The 18,170-nt window shown below is 40.0% G+C and overlaps 1 protein-coding gene across 2 annotated transcripts; it reads right to left on the bottom strand.

The window, feature by feature from the left end:
* Positions 1–328: 328 nt before the first annotated feature.
* Positions 329–13,182, bottom strand: LOC146610962 (glucose-6-phosphate 1-dehydrogenase). Of its 2 annotated transcripts, none has more exons than XM_085345452.1 (14): positions 13,122–13,182; positions 11,487–11,558; positions 10,898–11,016; positions 7,965–8,002; positions 7,762–7,870; positions 7,171–7,388; positions 5,050–5,208; positions 4,459–4,584; positions 3,684–3,777; positions 3,417–3,603; positions 3,099–3,334; positions 1,895–1,971; positions 1,641–1,733; positions 329–1,307 (listed from the first exon to the last, which is right to left on the bottom strand). In XM_085345452.1, the coding sequence occupies exons 1-14, from the start codon at positions 13,171–13,173 to the stop codon at positions 1,217–1,219; spliced, it is 1,671 nt and encodes a 556-aa protein (XP_085201578.1). In that variant the 5' UTR covers positions 13,174–13,182; the 3' UTR covers positions 329–1,216. The 2 variants fall into 2 exon arrangements, with proteins under 2 accessions (XP_085201578.1, XP_085201579.1); XM_085345453.1 differs by lacking the exon at positions 13,122–13,182 and adding an exon at positions 12,930–13,068.
* Positions 13,183–18,170: the final 4,988 nt, after the last annotated feature.

The raw sequence follows: 18,170 nt of genomic DNA on the forward strand, positions 1-18,170 counted from the left end.
TTTTCAGCAAAACTTGTTTGAGTCCATAAGAAAAGATTCTTATATCTAGAGGAAGATTTTTTTTTTTTTTTTCTTTTCAATAAATATTAACGTTAGCCGCGACTTTGTTCCAGTTTTGATTTTTGGCCCACTGTGTATTTGAGTTTGACACCCCTGGTTTAAAGCAATGTCAGTATGATATGTTATAGCGCTTCCAGCAAGCCTCCTCTCCCCTCTCCACATGCATTTTAGAAATTCTGATTTCTGTGTCAAAGGCAGGATGGCCGGTTAGACGAGAAGGCAAAACAACACGATAACAAGCAAAACTAGTTTATTACAACTTGTGGAAATGTAGCTAGCTTTACATGAGTGTGCGGTATACAATGCATCAAAACAGACATTCACTGCTGACCTGTGGTACACACCACTGTCGTCTGGATTTTGAAATATGGAATCAATGTCAGCAACTTAAATAAATCTGGAAAATGTAAACAAAAAGGGAATGAAGCTCAAAGTGCAGAAACTAAAAAGGAGCCTGCTTTGCTCGTCCGTGAAGACAGTTAAGACTCACAGTATAAACGCTTTGAAGAAAATCGCCTCGTGGAAACTAATCTGTTTATTTTTAAAACCACCATGATGTCCTTGGTCCCACACAGAGGAGGCGAAAAACAGCAGCAAAAGTAGAAATGCAAACAATGCAATCAAAAGCAGAATGGCATTAAAATTGTGGTGATTTAAGAGCGACAGCTAGCGGACATTTGTTCCTATTCTTCATTTTCTGTGTCCATTGGTTGACACTATGTGGACAACACTTAGCTTGCAGCGTTTTGTTCTTGTGGTTTGGATATCTGATCTAATCACTGAAGACAGGAATAAGGAGTTCCACTTAGCAGAATAATCTGTTCCCAAAAATCCTTGATCGTTCTGTTTTTTCACAGACTTGATCCCATCTCTACTTAAAGCTGAAAACTGCTGTGAATGTATGAAAACTACCACCGTAACTGTGGTACAAGCCCATGAAAACACAATCAACTCACAAATGTCTAGTGAAAGTTTGACCAGGCCTTATGGAATAACTGCAATACCTGAGATTTTCTGTCTTTGCGGCATGATAGATCCACATCGTGGAAAAGCCTTGTTTCTCAAAGATGATCCTGTACTGGAAAATATCTAACCACTCGCCCTACTGCACCCCTCCTACCATCCTACCTCCACTCATCCCTCATATCATCGCAATTCAAAGTCTGTGAGGGTTCACCCATTTGTAAGTGCCTTCGTAACGAAATCCAACTTTCTGCACGAGGTCATCTGCTTCTTGAGGGCCACGGCTAAAAAGAAGGAAGGGGGGAAATTTTTTTTTTTTTTTTTTAAAGTAATTACATTAAAAACAAATTTTTTTAAAAACCTGCTGACATGTAAACTTTCTGTGTAATTTCATTAAGCAAGTACAATGTAAAAGCTTACACTTAACGGAATATCTTCATATTAAATACCAAACATGGTTTCCTTAATGATTTACTATTTTAATACTTTGATTTCATATATTTCAGCTGCATTTTACACACAATTATTTCTTCATGTTTGCTGAGGCTAAAGAATCTTTTTTTGAATGTGGTATGATTTTCCTCTTCCAAGTGAGAGCTGAGTAAAACCTTTCCTACCTTCCATAATTGTAAGGAATTGGCTTCGGCTTCTCTTTCTCTATTTGATGAAGGAGAGGAGTGAAGATCCTCCATGCTTCCCTCAGTTCATCACTGCAGACAATAATTCAACATGCAGAAGTAGGTCAAACAGAGGTGCAAGGTTTTCACTACTCAGCACCTGATAGCAAAAAGAGGTCCCTCTGGCTCCATCTAGTGATGGAGATTTTAGATTACAAGCAGTGACTTAAGAGTGGACAAGGAAAAGTACAGACCTGCGTACAAAGTGCATTTGGCTCCCGCAGAAGACATCCAGGATGAGACGCTCATAAGCATCGGGAAGCTTCACGTCCTAAAAGAAAAATACCATATTACAGCTTTGTTAGAGACCTGTTTTGGGGTTTTTTTTGTACTACTACCTCTGAAGCTCTAAAACGGGGTGAAACTCTTAATCAGTCTTTGAAGTCAGTGTTAAATATGTGCTAGATTCTTCTTTATATTACCTTGTAACACCCCAAAATACTCAAAGTTAGAGCAGGGCGATACGACCAAAAATATTTATCACGATATACATTTGAAAATTTGCGATAACTGACCATATAGTTGACACTAGACAAAATACTTTATAACTCCACAACTTTATTGGTGCGCAAAGAAAACAACAAAACAATCGTTGTATTTTCACTTAAACAAGCAGCTGTTTTTTTATGTGCATTAAAGTTATATAAAAAATTAACAGTGCAAATGCAAATTCCTTGCTGACAATTTAACCAAAAGGCATTGCCAGTGGAAATTGGCCGACATGTCCTCAGCATGACCATGTATAATATCCACAAAACTTAAAAAGAGATTACACACACACACACACACACACAAAATACGGTAATACTATGTTGAAGCACAGTGCGTATCACTCCGCGAGGCTCCTGCCTACGACATTTGACAGATTTCCGAGCGCCGTGTTCCACATAAAATTGTTTCGAGGTCAGTAAACACAACCAGAATTCATACATAAGGCATACGGGATTATAAGGGGCACTGTCGATTTTCAGAAAAATCAAAGGGTTGATTTTAAGTGTGCCGTATTTTCCAAAAAAAAAAAAAACTGTAATAACGACGGCCCACTAGCATGCTCTACCAAAAATTGTGTTTTGTATCTGACGGACAAAAGCTAAACCAGTTCCACACCACTGAAGTTGCAGCATTTTTACAAACCAATTCTGGTTCATCTGTTTCATTCAACGATCCGCTTTCGCTCTTCTCATTCACCGTCACCGCCATGCTTTTTCCGCCATGTGCGTATGAAAACAAAGGCACTGCGCATGCGCGTTTTACCCATATTCTATCGCAATATTTCATTTTCTTATCGTTGCCCAACATTATACCGGTATTACCGCGAACGGTATGATATGGCCCAGCCCTACTCAAAGTTGATCTCAGAGTGTGTGTGGCAATTAAATAAATAAAACTTGAGCCTGCCTTGTATCTGCTCTTGTAGGTGAGATCCAGCTCCGTTTCTTCCGGGCTGAAGTACACGCCAGGTTTCTTGCTCATCATCTTGGCATACACAGCCTCGTTGGGCTGGACGCGTACCACAAGCTCATTCCTGCGACACTGAGTTCCAAAAATGTCTCCGGGGACGTCGGTGAACTGCAGCCGCACCTCGGCCTTTCTCTCATTCAGTGCTTTGCCACAGCGAAGGATGAAAGGAACGCCTGAGGAGAAACATTTTCATGAGCACAGGAGAATGTTTAAAACACCTTATTTTATTTTTTCTTAACAAATAAGCGCCTTTACCATCCCAGCGTTCATTGTGTACGTAGAGCACAGTGGTGGCAAATGTGGCTTGAGTTGATCCTTTAGGTACTGTGGGATCATCCAGATAACCCAGTTTGGCATCTCCTTCACCCTTTGGATCCCCCACGTACTGACCCAGCACAACATCCGACATGGTTGGTGGAGCAATACACTTCAGCACCTTCACCTAACAAAGGTATAAGACCAGACACACCTCATTTAATACACAGAACACAAGTATTTGGTTTCTGCCAGGCGACTTTGTACCTTTTCATCCCTGACATCGTCAGAGCTGGTGGAAGCTGGTTTCTCCATGGCAACTAGGGAGAGCATCTGGAGCAAATGGTTCTGCATGACATCTCTGATTATGAATGAAAGAACAGGTGGTCACATTAAAGACGCAGAAAACTGTTACAAAATGAATTCAAATGATAACTGATCATGTGTTGGTTTTAATGTGCTCGTAAAACCGGTTAAATCTATTAACATTCTCCCTGCAGTGAGCTCTTAATGTACAAATGAAAAAAAACAAAACACAACTGCACTTTAACTCACTAGTGTGGTAACATTAGCAAAACTTGAATAGCTAATAAATATAAATGGTATATAGCTTGCCAATGAATTATATTTTCTTTGGCGATGATAGCTCATAGCCAAAGACATGTTTGTCTTGTCCCAATATAAATATTAGGAAGTATTCTTACACATATTTACTCTCTGGTACTCCGCTTGTTTTTATATTCATCATTAGAGATAAGCGCATTGAATCTTTGTTTTAGATTTAGTTCAACGTATTTATTTCTTTTGGGTGCCCCCCACAACTGAATTATTGTTAACATTCAAGGTAATCTGCGTGGAATTAAAAAAAAATAAAAAATCAGCTAAATAAATCCAAAGTCTGTGGGTAACCTTGTTAAATAATTGTGATCACTTATTTTCTAAAATAAGTGTAACATTTGCCTTAAAGCAGCCCTCATATAATTCTGCTTATTCACAGTACTTTAAAAAGCATTAAACTTGATTGAAGTATTTTTCTCCTCACCGGATGATGCCAAAATCATCAAAGTAGCCTCCTCGACCTTGGGTGCCAAAGGGTTCCTTAAAGGTGAGGACGACACAGGCCACGCTGTCCCTGTTCCAGATCGGCCCAAAGATTCGGTTTCCAAACCTGCAGCGAACACAGTGCATTCGTCCTCAGCTCAGCAGCACACACAGAGCAACAGCACAGCTGTTCATGACAACATGCATAAACATTTATCTTTGGTTTTGTTCTTGATTAGCCCCCACTTTCTATTCATGGTGCAAGATTTTCATAGTGGCTCTTTTAAACCACAGGCCAGCTGAAAATGAAGTGTTGCATAATTAACTTACAATCAAGAGCACATTATTTTTACGATGAAAATTTAAATATTTAAAAAAAAAGTCTTCTTCTTCATACTTGAATAACGATGCTAAAAAGAAATGTTTTTTGATGAAGCCCCAGACATTTGATTTCTCCATGAGGCTCTGTTCTGCTACACTTGCTGTAAACTGTAATAAAGCCACTTGCTTTCACATTTACAACAATCAAAAGTGTCACATATTTATAATAAAAAAAAAAAAAAAAAAAGCTACTATATTTCAGGTTTCCTACCTTAGCACCATGAGGTTCTGCACCATTTCTTTGCCCAGATAGTGATCTATACGATAGATCTGGTCTTCAGTGAAGAGGGACGAGAGGTGAGTGGACAGCTCCTCAGAGCTCTGAAGGTCATGACCAAATGGCTTCTCCACAATCACCCTGTTCCAGCCCCTAAATAACAGAGAAGGGGGGGGGCACGAACAAATAGTTTAAACCTTTAACAATATATTAAATGATCAGATTTACACAGTGTGTTTGAGAGTTAAGGGGGGATAAAATGCATCTGATAGTCCCACCTATCCAACACAATTTTAAATGAATAGTTGCCAAAATAGACAAATATGAACTACAGCTGCAACTAATCATTTCATTCATGACTGATATGCAGACAATGAAAGAAAATAATCAAGTGACCATATTATGACAGAACAAGTAAATCCCAACTGCAAGTAGTACATTTTCACCAGTATTTCTTTACAAATGTACATACAGTGGGGCAAAAAAGTATTTAGTCAGCCACCGATTGTGCAAGTTCCCCCACTTAAAATGATGACAGAGGTCAGTAATTTGCACCAGAGGTACACTTCAACTGTGAGAGACAGAATGTGGAAAAAAAAAAAAAAAAAATCAACTGTGGGAGCAATCATCAGAAAATGGAAGACATACAAGACCACTGATAATCTCCCTCGATCTGGGGCTCCACGCAAGATCTCATCCCGTGGGGTCAAAATGATCATGAGAACGGTGAGCAAAGATCCCAGAACCACACGGGGGGACCTGGTGAATGACCTGCAGAGAGCTGGGACCAAAGTAACAAAGGTCACCATCAGTAACACACTACAACGGCAGGGAATCAAATCCCGCAGTGCCAGACGTGTTCCGCTGCTGAAGCCAGTGCATGTCCAGGCCCGTCTGAAGTTTGCCAGAGAGCACATGGATGATACAGCAGAGGATTGGGAGAATGTCATGTGGTCAGATGAAACCAAAGTAGAACTTTTTGGTATAAACTCAACTCGTCGTGTTTGGAGGGTTGCATCCCAAGAACACCATACCTACTGTGAAGCATGGGGGTGGAAACATCATTCTATGGGGCTGTTTTTCTGCCAAGGGGACAGGACGACTGATCCGTGTTAAGGACAGAATGAATGGGGCCATGTATCGTGAGATTTTGAGCCAAAACCTCCTTCCATCAGTGAGAACTTTGAAGATGAAACGAGGCTGGGTCTTCCAACATGACAATGATCCAAAACACACCGCCCGGGCAACAAAGGAGTGGCTCCGTAAGAAGCATTTGAAAGTCCTGGAGTGGCCTAGCCAGTCTCCAGACCTCAACCCCATAGAAAATCTGTGGCGGGAGTTGAAAGTCCGTGTTGCTCGGCGACAGCCCCAAAACATCACTGCTCTCGAGAAGCTCTGCATGGAGGAATGGGCCAAAATACCAGCTACTGTGTGTGCAAACCTGGTAAAGACCTATAGTAAACGTTTGACCTCTGTTATTGCCAACAAAGGTTATGTTACAAAGTATTGAGTTGTATTTTTGTTATTGACCAAATACTTATTTTCCACCCTGATTTACGAATAAATTCTTTACAAATCCTACCATGTGGATTCATGGATTTTTTTTTCACATTCTGTCTCTCACAGTTGAAGTGTACCTCTGGTGCAAATTACTGACCTCTGTCATCATTTTAGGTGGGGGAACTTGCACAATCGGTGGCTGACTAAATACTTTTTTGCCCCACTGTACTAGTTACAGATAATTCAAAGTCTAAATGTTTTGAGTTTACTGAACCACAAAACTGTTGCTAGCAGAACAGGTAATGGAAATTTTATTACAGTATTATTGAAGCTACTACTACTCCAAAATTGCAATGGAGGTTTGCCATGATGTCTCGCACTTCATTTCTCAGTGTGAGATTCTGGAGTTAATTTACAAATTCCTACACCACAGATAAACACCTCAGACTTTTAGGTGACATTCCACTCATATCAGATGAATGCAAAGAATCCACTGCATCAAACTCTCCACTTACATGAAATGGATTTACAGTCAGATACAGCAGGTAGCACAAGAAAAAAAAATTAAACAAGCTGTGTGGCACATCGACGTCAGAGACAGGAATGTGTACTGACTTTGTGCTCATGCAGTGGTGCTTAATGTTCTTGGTAACATCGTGGTAGACGGTGGGTGGCAGGGCCAAGTAGAAGAGCCTGTTAGCCCCAGGGCCTCCTGGAAGAGACTCGATGTGTGTGTTGAGTTTGGAGAAAGAATCCCCATCTACGTATTTCCCACTGACGTACGTGTTCCTGCCGAAGAAGGCTGACAACCGGTCTACTTCTGTGTCTGCCACCTGTGCCAGAGAGGAAAAACCTTTAATGATGTATGGACAACACATTGTTGATAATATCTTTCACAAAAAAATGCACCGTGTTCTGAGATCTAGCAAAGTTAAATGAGATTTAACTCAAGACCCTCCTACACACTTTGAATCACTATTATTTTGTGTGATGCTGCTATAACTCACATCGCTATCAAATAGTTTTAATTTAGAACAGAAAAAAGCCAACAAACTAAGATGGCGTTTTCAATTTATTTGCATTTTTCTAATACTCATCTTCGTTTTGTGGATATGATTTCATTATAACAATCTGATCTGACCTTCTTTCTTCCATTAAATAAATGAATAATCTGTTGAGCACTATATCTCAAGTGTCCATGTTTACCTTCAGGTATGGCATGCAAGCAGTCCGGATGGCATCAACTGTCAGGGCAGAGCGAGCAAAGCCCACAAAGTACGTCTGCTCAGGTAGTAGGCCATCTCTGAACAACCACCTGGGAGAGAACAGAGGAACACATGGTTCACTATAACCCACCACTGAGGCTACAATCCAGATTAAAGTAGTATCTTTAATGAGCCTGTACTCACCATAAGGTTGGGTAGATTTTTTTCTTAGCCAGATCCCCCTATTGGAGCAAACACACACAAAAATGATCCACTCTAAAGTTTACGGCGTTGTATTTTGTTGTGTTTAGTGTCCCAATTGCGTTGTACTATTGTACTAAGTATGACTTTGCAATGGCAATAAACAGTTATCTTATATCATCTCACCTTCAAAATACAGGCTACAAGCACAGTCACATGCAAGTCAGTGTACTATTTATTTAGGCTAGTAATCTCAGCGAGCATTAGTCATTTTCCAAGCACACAAAGGTCTAAAGATGCTGCAGTGCAAACCGGTTACACTGTGCTGCTACAGGTAAGTAGGCGGCTTTGGCTTATTTAAGAATTGCACAACCTCAGTAATCCCAGTGGAAACAAATGCCAACCACCAGGAGACAACACTGCCCTGCTGCTTATGGAAATCTTACTGAATAACCTGCTGCTTTAGTGGCTTAAACATAGTGGTCCAACCTGTCTGCTATATAAAGGCTAATGCCTTGTAATCACTATAAAACGCAATAGAGGCTCTGAAATCAGTTATAACCCAAATAAAAGTACAACTTTTATTGCCTTTTAACCTCAGCGTAACCAAACGGTCATAGCAGAACATTAGAAGCCAACTTAATTAGAAATGTAATTGCCAATGCTGGTGTCAAACTCATTTTAGTTTAGGGGGACATAAATTGATCTCAAATGGGTTGGACCAGTAAAAGCGCCACAGAAAAGTGTAAAGTGTAGATTTCTTAAAAACTGAAACTTTGCTTCTTAAAAGTGTGCCAGATATTAAAACAGTACTTCTTGTTAAATTATTATTCTTATTTTGTGAGCAGTCGGTATAAAAACACATTTCAACAATGTCTGCTTTCCTGCCCATTACGTGTAGTTTACAAAGTACAGCAGAAAGGCATAAAACTGTGACAAAAGAAGTACTTTTCTATCTTTAACTGAGATTTTGGTTCCTGTGTAGTAAAGCTGGCATCACCGAGAGTGGAAAAACTCCAGAATTTATTGATTTCACTGAAACTCTCAGGGGGCTGGATGGGACTCTTCACTGGAACAATTGTGGACACTGGGCCACCTATTTTACCTAGTGTCCTCAGGTCAATCAGGTCCCACACCTCCAGTCTCACAAACAGCTTCTTTCCCTGGGCCATTCAGTTACTGTTAACAAACACCATCCCTCTACACCCCAACTCTGCCCACGCACCTCACCAATCTGAGGCACCTGATGACCTGAGTAACCCTCATCACTCAGGCCACTCACACATGGACTCGATACTTAAGCCAAGTCCTTTGCACTACTTCCAAGAACTTTGTTCTCAAATGTGTACATGTCTCTTGTTTTGTATACATTCTCCTTATTTATAAATTTCTTCTGTATGCCATTTATTCCTGCCATCTTACCATTTATATTTTATTCCTGCACAGTTGGCATGGAGCACCCATAATTTCGTTGTACATGTACAACGGCATTAAAGTACTATTCTATTCTATGTTTGACACACCTCATTTAAAACACTCACATGGGAGTTCCTTGACTTGTAATCCTGCCACTTTGTACAAAGTTGAATCCATAATATTTATTTAAAATGACAGCAACCCTCTTTACATTTATTAATCAGAGTTTAACCTGATAAAGATATTATCTACTTAAACCACAAAAGCTAGGCAATTGTTTTTGGTAAATAAATGTTTGAATATGTGGCATGATCCTTGTTTGAAGGGAAAAAGCAGTTACACCTCTTAAAGCGGTAGTGAAACACAAACATAAAACGAGCACAACCAGAGTGAGGCTAATCACAGCCTAGCCCTGGCCTGCTCTTGATCCTACATAGCACAGTGAAAGGAAAACGCTGACTGTCTGTGACTCTGCAAAAAACAGCCACAGCGCCGCTCTCTCCTACAAAGAGCCACAGTGCAGCAGACAGATGCCACAGCCAGTTAGATGTTCATATATAACGCAAATGCAGCTATTTTTGTTTTACATTTCATAACAGTGACATCATAACTGAAACAGTGTCTTTGAAGATGACAATAAAAAGAGATTTATTCTTTAAAAAGCATGACTTTGCAATTTTAAGGATAAGTGTTTTTTTGTTTTTAATGATAAGTTAAGACTGAAGGACCAGTAGGTAAAAGCACAGAATGATGATAAATCAGAATATTGTGCAACAAGGAAAGAAGGGGAATAAAAAAAATTTCAATGCTGGAAATGGTTTCATTTCCTGAACACAGCACCTGAGAAGTATAAGGAAACGTTATACTATAAATAAAGTCATATTTCATTCACTTGTCTGGATGGATTTCATTTCACCTTTTAACCTCAGAGTAACCGAGAGTAACAAAACATAAATAAAAATGTTCATTTAGATTTTGCAGATATTGAAAAATATAGGCAATGCTCATTTTACCAATTAGTTCAATGCAAGTGAACTGTTCACAGATCTAAAAACAACACTGGTGCAATTATTACTTTATATAGACAGAAAATTACTGCCAATCAATTAAAATGTTCCATTTATAACCTCTCCTCAAATGACAACAAAGAGGAACCTTGCCTGATTCACTGTCTCAGTTTTGAACACTGTCCCAGTTGTGCTTGTTTGCAGAAGCTTTTTGAAATCAGTTTCAACATTTACCTAATCACAGTGGGTGCAATTATTGCAAGTTTTTTTTAGGATTTCAACACACTTTCTTTGAAAATATTGCCAAACACTCTTGGCTAAGTGCCCTACAGTCTAAATGTGCCAAAATAAAAAGCGACAAAGAGATTAGTTATATACTCCTGATAATAGAAGGCTCATTGTTTTTAATTTTGAGTGCGATTCCTCTAGACAATTCACCTCTTTATTTGATTTCACAAATCTGCTTATTAGTACCCTTTTTAGGTTTTATTCTGGGAGTGATTGAACTCTTACCGATGCGCCCATGATGATGAAGACATGAACATCGGACTGATGAAACTCTTCATCATCATAGAGCTCCTTCCTCAGCTCCCCAAACACCTCAGAGCGAGAGAGAGGGATGCTCATTTTCTCTAAAAAGCAGACATACAAAAGGTTAAAAAGTCATTTTACCTGTTAAAGAAAAAGAGCAAATTTCAATTCTATTTCATTTCTATAGCACCAATCACAGCCAAAGTTGCCTCAAGCTGACAGGAGAAAGTGTCAGGAATTTTTCCGCGCCCTCCAAAGCTACATAACAAGTATCTAAGACACTCAAAATCATCACTCTCCTTCAAAGAAATAATGTAAAGAAAAACAATGCAATGAACAGTTTCTTAAAGATCACACGTGTGCAAAACTTTCAGCCTTTACAAATAAATACCACAAATAATGTTAATTTGTTTATTTGGTTTTCTTTAACTTCACGCAAACTGCACAAGTCGTTAAAAGAGCAAACTTTTCTAAGATAATTTGTTCCCAATATCTTTACGAACATCTTCTACTTCTTTCTCATATTGCAATCTCAGACCAATTTGGTGATCTTGAGGTTTGGGCTCTTTACCATCTGTTGCAGTGTTCCTTGTTCTTGTGGCTGAGGACATCTCTCTTTCACTCCTGGTCAGTTGCGGTCGCTCTGCAAAATGAATTTAGGTCTGGTCAGATGGCTCACTTAATGCGTGATGCTTAAGATTTTAAACCTCAAGTTTACACTGGCGCAGAAATGTAAAACTTAACATTTTCATTAATGCTTACATGCTGTACTGTTTTAGCATCATTCTCCTACAGCCACCAGTTCATTTCTGTATAATACGAATTACTTACTAGACCACAGCAGCTATCCATCTATACATCAACGCTACCTCAGCGAGTATCCAATTTGATGGTCGGCAAGACCATTTAATAAATGTCATTCGCCTACCCTTCGCCCCTTGTGTTCGTCCTTCTCTTCAAAACGCTCAAAAGAGCAAATATTATATTTAATGATTATTTTACTAACAATAAAACCTTTGATTTTGATGGCACCTTTAGTACTGGTGTTTTTCACTCCTTCAGGCATTTTTAAATATAATAAATGCCAGAAGAGTCAGTTCACACAGCTAATATGCGCATTTTTTAAAATTTGTAACAAAAAACAAACAACAACAAAAAAAAGCAATTAAAGCAAATGTTTAGGAAAAAACCCACATAAATATCTGATTCTAGTTTCTGAATAAACTGTAATGACTGAAAAGTGAATCCTATTGGGATTGTGACAAAGCAAGACATTTTGGACTCTATAAAAAGGGAATCCAAATGAATAGATTTCGCCCTATAGTTGTTACCAGTCATGAGAGGGCATCTGACTTGTAAAACGAGCTAAATGAGGCAAAACCCCTGGCACTAGGCGTTTACTTCCTCGAATATTACTTAACGTTGAAAAACAACGGAAAAGGTATAGGCTTAGCCAATCAGGAAGTACAAGTTGGTCCAGTAATTTTATCACAGACTTCTTCACTTTCTGCAAGCTGCATTACCACTGACGTACTGACAAACAACAGTGCACGTGTGTGCCTGTCAGATGGAAGCTACTACTCCCAGAAATAGTCTCACACACAGCAACATACTCTAATGACATTAGTCAAATCCTCCACCAAATCCCGTGTTTAGACTGCTGAACCTTAATGCACAACACCATGATAAAGCTGGATGGCGAACATCTCAGGATGACACCCCAGCAGACAATTTGTTGCTCAACCAGCGTTTTATTTAATGTGCGGTTAGCAGCACTGGTAGGCAATATGGAAGAGCTCTGATGACACTTTTATTAAACGGAGATACAAAGCGTTTTCCTCGCCTGAGACAAAAGCTTCAACATTATCATCCTCTTATAACAACATGAATTGACAGAACCAACCCCAGCTAGCGAAAAAAAGAGCACCTAGCTTTCGCTTAGCTAACACAATGTGCGTTTAAAAAGCGGCAAAGCTACTACAAGCTAAGCTAATGCGACTGTAATGCTACTTACAAACAGGTCCGTTAAGGAGACGATAACCTGGCAGTTAAAACCTGTGAACCCAAGACAAGACGCCACAGCCTTTATGCAACCTCACAGCGACGGCAGCCCTGCTCGGTGGTGCTTATTTCTCTGTCCTGCCTACTTCCCGGTTGAGGTGACAAAGCAGAATTGAGAGATTTTATTGGGTTGGAAGAAACTCACCAGCGCTCGCTCGAGATCCCATCATTGTCGACTCTGGTGACGCCACGCCCATAAGTGGGCGTGTTTAATCGCCCCTCCCCTGCACCCCCATTCCAATCTGAATGAAACCTTTATATAAATATTAATGACTGCGCAATCCGGTTGTTCAGTGATGACGCGACGAATCCTACTTCCGGGTCTAAAGTAGTCTGCGTTTAATATGGCTTTTATGTTGTTAACATGTTTAATGCTATGTATTTTCTTCTATTTGATCTCAAAAAGCTCCTAAAACAGTCAGTGATCCCTGTTGACCTCCCTCGGCTTTTATTACCGCTAATCATTTATTTAAGCTCAGTTTTTAAAACCTTAGGATGTAACTACAGCCCAGCCCATGCAGCAGTATATGAATGACTAACTTTGTATTGTAGATGAATTATCTCAGTTGTTCTCCTGGCTGAAGTTTGGTCCTTTTACAGCATCCTGCCATGCGATTACATTTGTTTCTGACCACCGAGAAAACTCACGTTAACTTTTATCGAGTGGAAAAAAAGTTAGCTTGTTTATATTATGCTAACATAGCTATGTCGCTAGCGGTCACGTAGCACATCATTATATACCAGCTAGCCAAACTTCAGTAACCCTACAAACGTCACTGCTGTTTAGTTTTCTGTCTTCATTTATGCTGGAAGTGATAAGAAAGCTGTATGTTTTAATTTGTTTCCAAAACCCCGCAGTCAGGACATGCTATATTGTATTTAGATAGAAGCTAGCGAGCTAACTCCCTGCTAACTTCTAACTCCGTTAAATGTCATAAATTCCGTTTTCATGGATGCCTGGATGTTAAACTCAATTGTTACACCTGGTAGAGCAGAACGCTGATCATTTTATTAAAGATGAAAGACTTTAGACAGTTTTTCAACTCTCAGTAATGCCACAGTGATCGTTTGATATATGGACCTGCAGCGGAGTTTAGACCCAGACACGGCTAGTGACGTCAGACTGAACAACCGGATACTAAGAGCCCATCGGGACAATAATTGTATTTATAAATACTGGAATTATATGGTTATATAAATAATTTTTTTTCTCAAACAAAGTTCATGAAAGAAGATGAGAGTGAGAAGAGGACAAATGGAGGAAAGCTAGTGAATCAGGAAATGCAAAAAGGGAGAGTGGAAAGGCGGTCTGTACCAGAAGACATTCTAGAGACTGTGTAGACACTGGAGGTAGAGAGCAATGGACTTCTTAAGCAGAGTATTTAACCTGGAGAATGAGATGATGATGTACCGGTTTTGATTTTCAAGAACAAAGGTGATGTGTGAAGCTATAGTAACTATGAAGGATAAAGTTGATGAGTCATACCATGAACAGATAGGAAAGAGCTGTTGAAGCTATAAGGACAGAGGTGATGGTCAGTGAGCAGCAATATGGCTTCATGCCAAGAAACAGCACCAACAATGCAATGTTTTCTTTGAGAGTGTTGATGAAGAAGTATAAAAAAAAGCTGCACAGTGTCTTTGTTGATATAGAAAAAGCATATGGTAGGGTGCCAAGAGGGGAACTGTGATAGTGCATGAGGAAGTCAAGAGTGGAAGAGAAGTATTTAAAGGTGGTGCAAGACATGTATGGGGAAAGCAAAACAGTTGCGAGGTGTGTGGTAGGACTGACAGATGAGTTTAAGGTGGGGTGGGAATATATCAGGAATCTGCTTTGAGTCCCTTCTTTTTTGCAGTGGTGATCGACATTATGATTTTTAATGAGAGTAGGGGGCTGGTGCAAGAGAGCCAACTGTTAAGTCTTTGGTTGGAGGGGACTTACATTATAATCAAAATACAGAATATTCACAGACCTTTATTTCAGCAGTCACATGCGCATACATAACTAGTGAAAGAAAGAGCAACTATAATGATTCCCCTTTTTCATTCCGGCCTTATAGACTTGTGTAACATTGTGTAACTGTTTTGAAGAAGTGCACAACACTTGCATTATACTAAAAGTCTTTTCAAAGTTTAGGTGGAACTAACATGAGGCTCAGCAGTACAAATAATTAAGCCAAGAGGGCATTTACCAAACAGTGACAAAAATCCTTCTTTGTGATAAGAAAAAAAATTTGAGTTACTGTAGTAGGAGACCAACACTTAAACACGGATCACACCACAGCTGATACACATCCTCAAAGAAGAGTCCACACACATAAATCCATGACAAGTCCCTGATGAAGATCCAGCTTTGACTGGCTTGGGCTGATTTGCACAAAGTTAATATCAGAGTTCCTGCAGATACTGTCAAACACTTGCCTGATGAGGGGTTCTTCAAGTTCTGGAAATAAGAACAATGCATTATTTAGATACAAAGTGATAAGAATGAGGAAACATAAACTTGCTACTTCCTGTTCCAACTACGGGCTCAGTTTGAGAAAACATGGAAATGTAAAGAGTTACTGTGTGGCAGAATAAGCCCAAAGTGCAGGACTCAGAAGATGAGGTAACTCAAAAATAGCTGTATTGCATGCTCTTACAAAAACACAACAAAAAGCAGGGCAGGTGGACAGGTCTGTAGTCTGTCTCTTACCTTTAAGGATATTTCCAAATTCTCACCTCCTCAGAACTCCATCTGCTCATCATTAGTCCCAATATTTTATATGTGTGTGTGTGTGTGTGTGTGTGTGTGTGTGTGTGTGTGTGTGTGTACAGGCAGGTATAAATCTAGACTGTGGCAAAATAGTTACTTTAGTGTGTCAGTAGATAGCAGTATTACATTTTCGGAGCAGAGATTTGTGGTGCAGAGAGTGGTACGGTGGTTGGTATTTGCAGCAAACGGGTGTGGGTTCAACTGGCTGCGGCCTCTCTGTTTATGGGTTGAATAATGTCTGTAAAGGTTCTCAGTCATCCAGGTCAAGTCATCGTAGTCTAAGGAGCTTGGAAAGAAAAGTGTCTGTGCTTGAAGACAAGGAGTTTTGTCTTTGGGATGAACTAGTTTTTTGTGGCTGGGTCTGACACAAACTGTCTGCCATCTATAATCCAGTTTTGAGATCCCTTCAAAGACGCCTTAACCCCCACTAACATCCTGGGCCTTTTAACCTCAGGAAATCACCTAATAGGGTGGGGCAAGGTCTCACAATGAGTTCACCTGAAACCTTATTGTGATTGCTGATTGTGACCTACACCTGTTTTCACACCTTCGCTCATGTGATTAGGTATTGTAAAGGTAAATGATTTGGATCATTTGTCCTTCTTGGGTCGACACTCCCATGGGGCTTAAATCTGGGACTCTTCACCATTTGACCTCAGAAGTGAAGAAGCTTCTTGGATGAGAGGTGAAACGTCTTCAAGCAACTTAAAGAAGCCCAAACGCTTTTCTTTCCAAGGGTTGACTCTATCTTTACTTCCACCAAAGAGATGCATCTTAGTTTAACTTGTTATTCTAAATTGGCCGGAGATCTGAATTATTGCTTGTTTCTCTGTGATGACCTGGTAACCCAGCCCAAGTGTAGCATCTCTCTTTCTGAATAATGGATCTGATGGCACCTGGGAATTGGATATGTGCTTTAGAAAATGGTTGCATATGGAAAAGATCAATTAATGTCACAGTCTTTTTGTCCTCTCAGAAGCAATATACCTGCCAATATACATGTCCAGCAAACACACTTTACTGCTAATATTCCTAATAATCTTCTAAGTACTTTCTTCATAGGTAAAGTGTGTGTTTTAAATGCAAGCAATGACAGTAAAATAAGGTTTGAAGAACCACTGATGTGCAGTGTGAATAGAATTACAACAGCTTCATCATGCAGTACTGTGAATGCACTCACCATCTGTGCTGGCATCATCCTCCAGTAAGATCTCTGTGAGCAGGGCAGCAGGAGCTGTGTGTAAGACACTGTGGACCATCCTGAGGAGAGCGGACCAGGCCTCATTATGAAACACTATGATCACACTGGTGGTCGGGAGGCCAGGACAACGCCAAAACATCCGTTTCAAACAGCTGTCAGAGCCAAACTGAAAGTTAACCCGTACTAGATTTTTAACAAGGGGTACAGTACTGTGCAAAATCTCGAGTCACACACATAGAAATACAGTATGTAAGGGAAAAAGAGAGTTTGTATAATTCTAACTTGAAAGCCAATATTTGGTATGACCACCTTTATTCTTCAACACAGCCTGAACTCACTTAGGCAAGCTTTCTTGTCATTTCTTTAAGTAGTCTTTAGAAATAGTTCTCTGGGCTTCTTAAAGGACGTTCAAAGCTCTTCTTTAAATGTTGGTTGCCTTTTGTTCCATTTTCTGTCAAGATAACAGATGACTGCTTCACTAATATTGAATAATATTGAAGCAGTCATGACCCAGAGACCACTGATAGGATTCCACTCTGTTTTTCTATCCAGGTATACCTCTACTGTACTGATAATGTGTATGGGATTGTTGTCATGCTGAAAAATTAAGCAATTTCCAATCAGATGCTTTAATGTGGTATTACATGGTGGATCAAAATCTGACGGCGCATTTCTGCGTTCATAATTCCATCAATTTTGACAAGATCCCCAACACCACTAGCGTGAGTGGACCCCAAACTATTACAGAGACTAAACCATGTTTTGTAATGTTCATGACTGCAGACACTCACTGTTGTGTGAGTGTGTGTCTGCAGTCATGAAAAAAGCAACCAGTGTGGTTATTCACTTTAGAGCTCGTGTGTCTTTGCCCAGATCACAGTGGAGGGAGATACAATCACCGGCAAACTGGTTAAACTGGTTTTTCTTAGTCCATTTTACTTTCCCTTTATGGTCTTTATCATTTGCGCCCGGTGCCCTGGAATCTTGGAGAGGCCTCTGAAGTTGAGGCTTGAGCTCCTCTTTAAGGTAAAGTCTAGGAGAACAGCTGAGACCTGAAGAATCTGGGAACACGCTATTATGCTCAAGGATGAGTCCCCTGAGTCTCCCCACACTGCCAAAGGGAGGTATGGTGGTTGGGGCGATTGTGGCTCAAGAGTTGGGAGTTCGCCTTGTAATCGGAAGGTTGCCGGTTCGAGCCCCAGCTTGGACAGTCTCGGTCGTTGTGTCCTTGGGCAAGA

Source organism: Diplotaxodon limnothrissa, linkage group LG20 (assembly GCF_057381915.1).
Source record: "Diplotaxodon limnothrissa isolate DT_005_m linkage group LG20, D_limnothrissa_male_GT1.1, whole genome shotgun sequence".
Taxonomy (NCBI): domain Eukaryota; kingdom Metazoa; phylum Chordata; class Actinopteri; order Cichliformes; family Cichlidae; genus Diplotaxodon; species Diplotaxodon limnothrissa.

Bases quoted from the DNA above. Each gene is read 5' to 3' on its own strand.
- LOC146610962 (XM_085345452.1), bottom strand. From the start codon at position 13,173: ATGGGCGTGGCGTCACCAGAGTCGACAATGATGGGATCTCGAGCGAGC. The intron at 11,559-13,121 runs GTGAGTTTCTTC...TTCATTTTGCAG, and splicing joins GGGATCTCGAGCGAGCGCTG to AGCGACCGCAACTGACCAGG. The intron at 3,335-3,416 runs GTAAAGGCGCTT...GTTTCTCCTCAG, and splicing joins ACACAATGAACGCTGGGATG to GCGTTCCTTTCATCCTTCGC.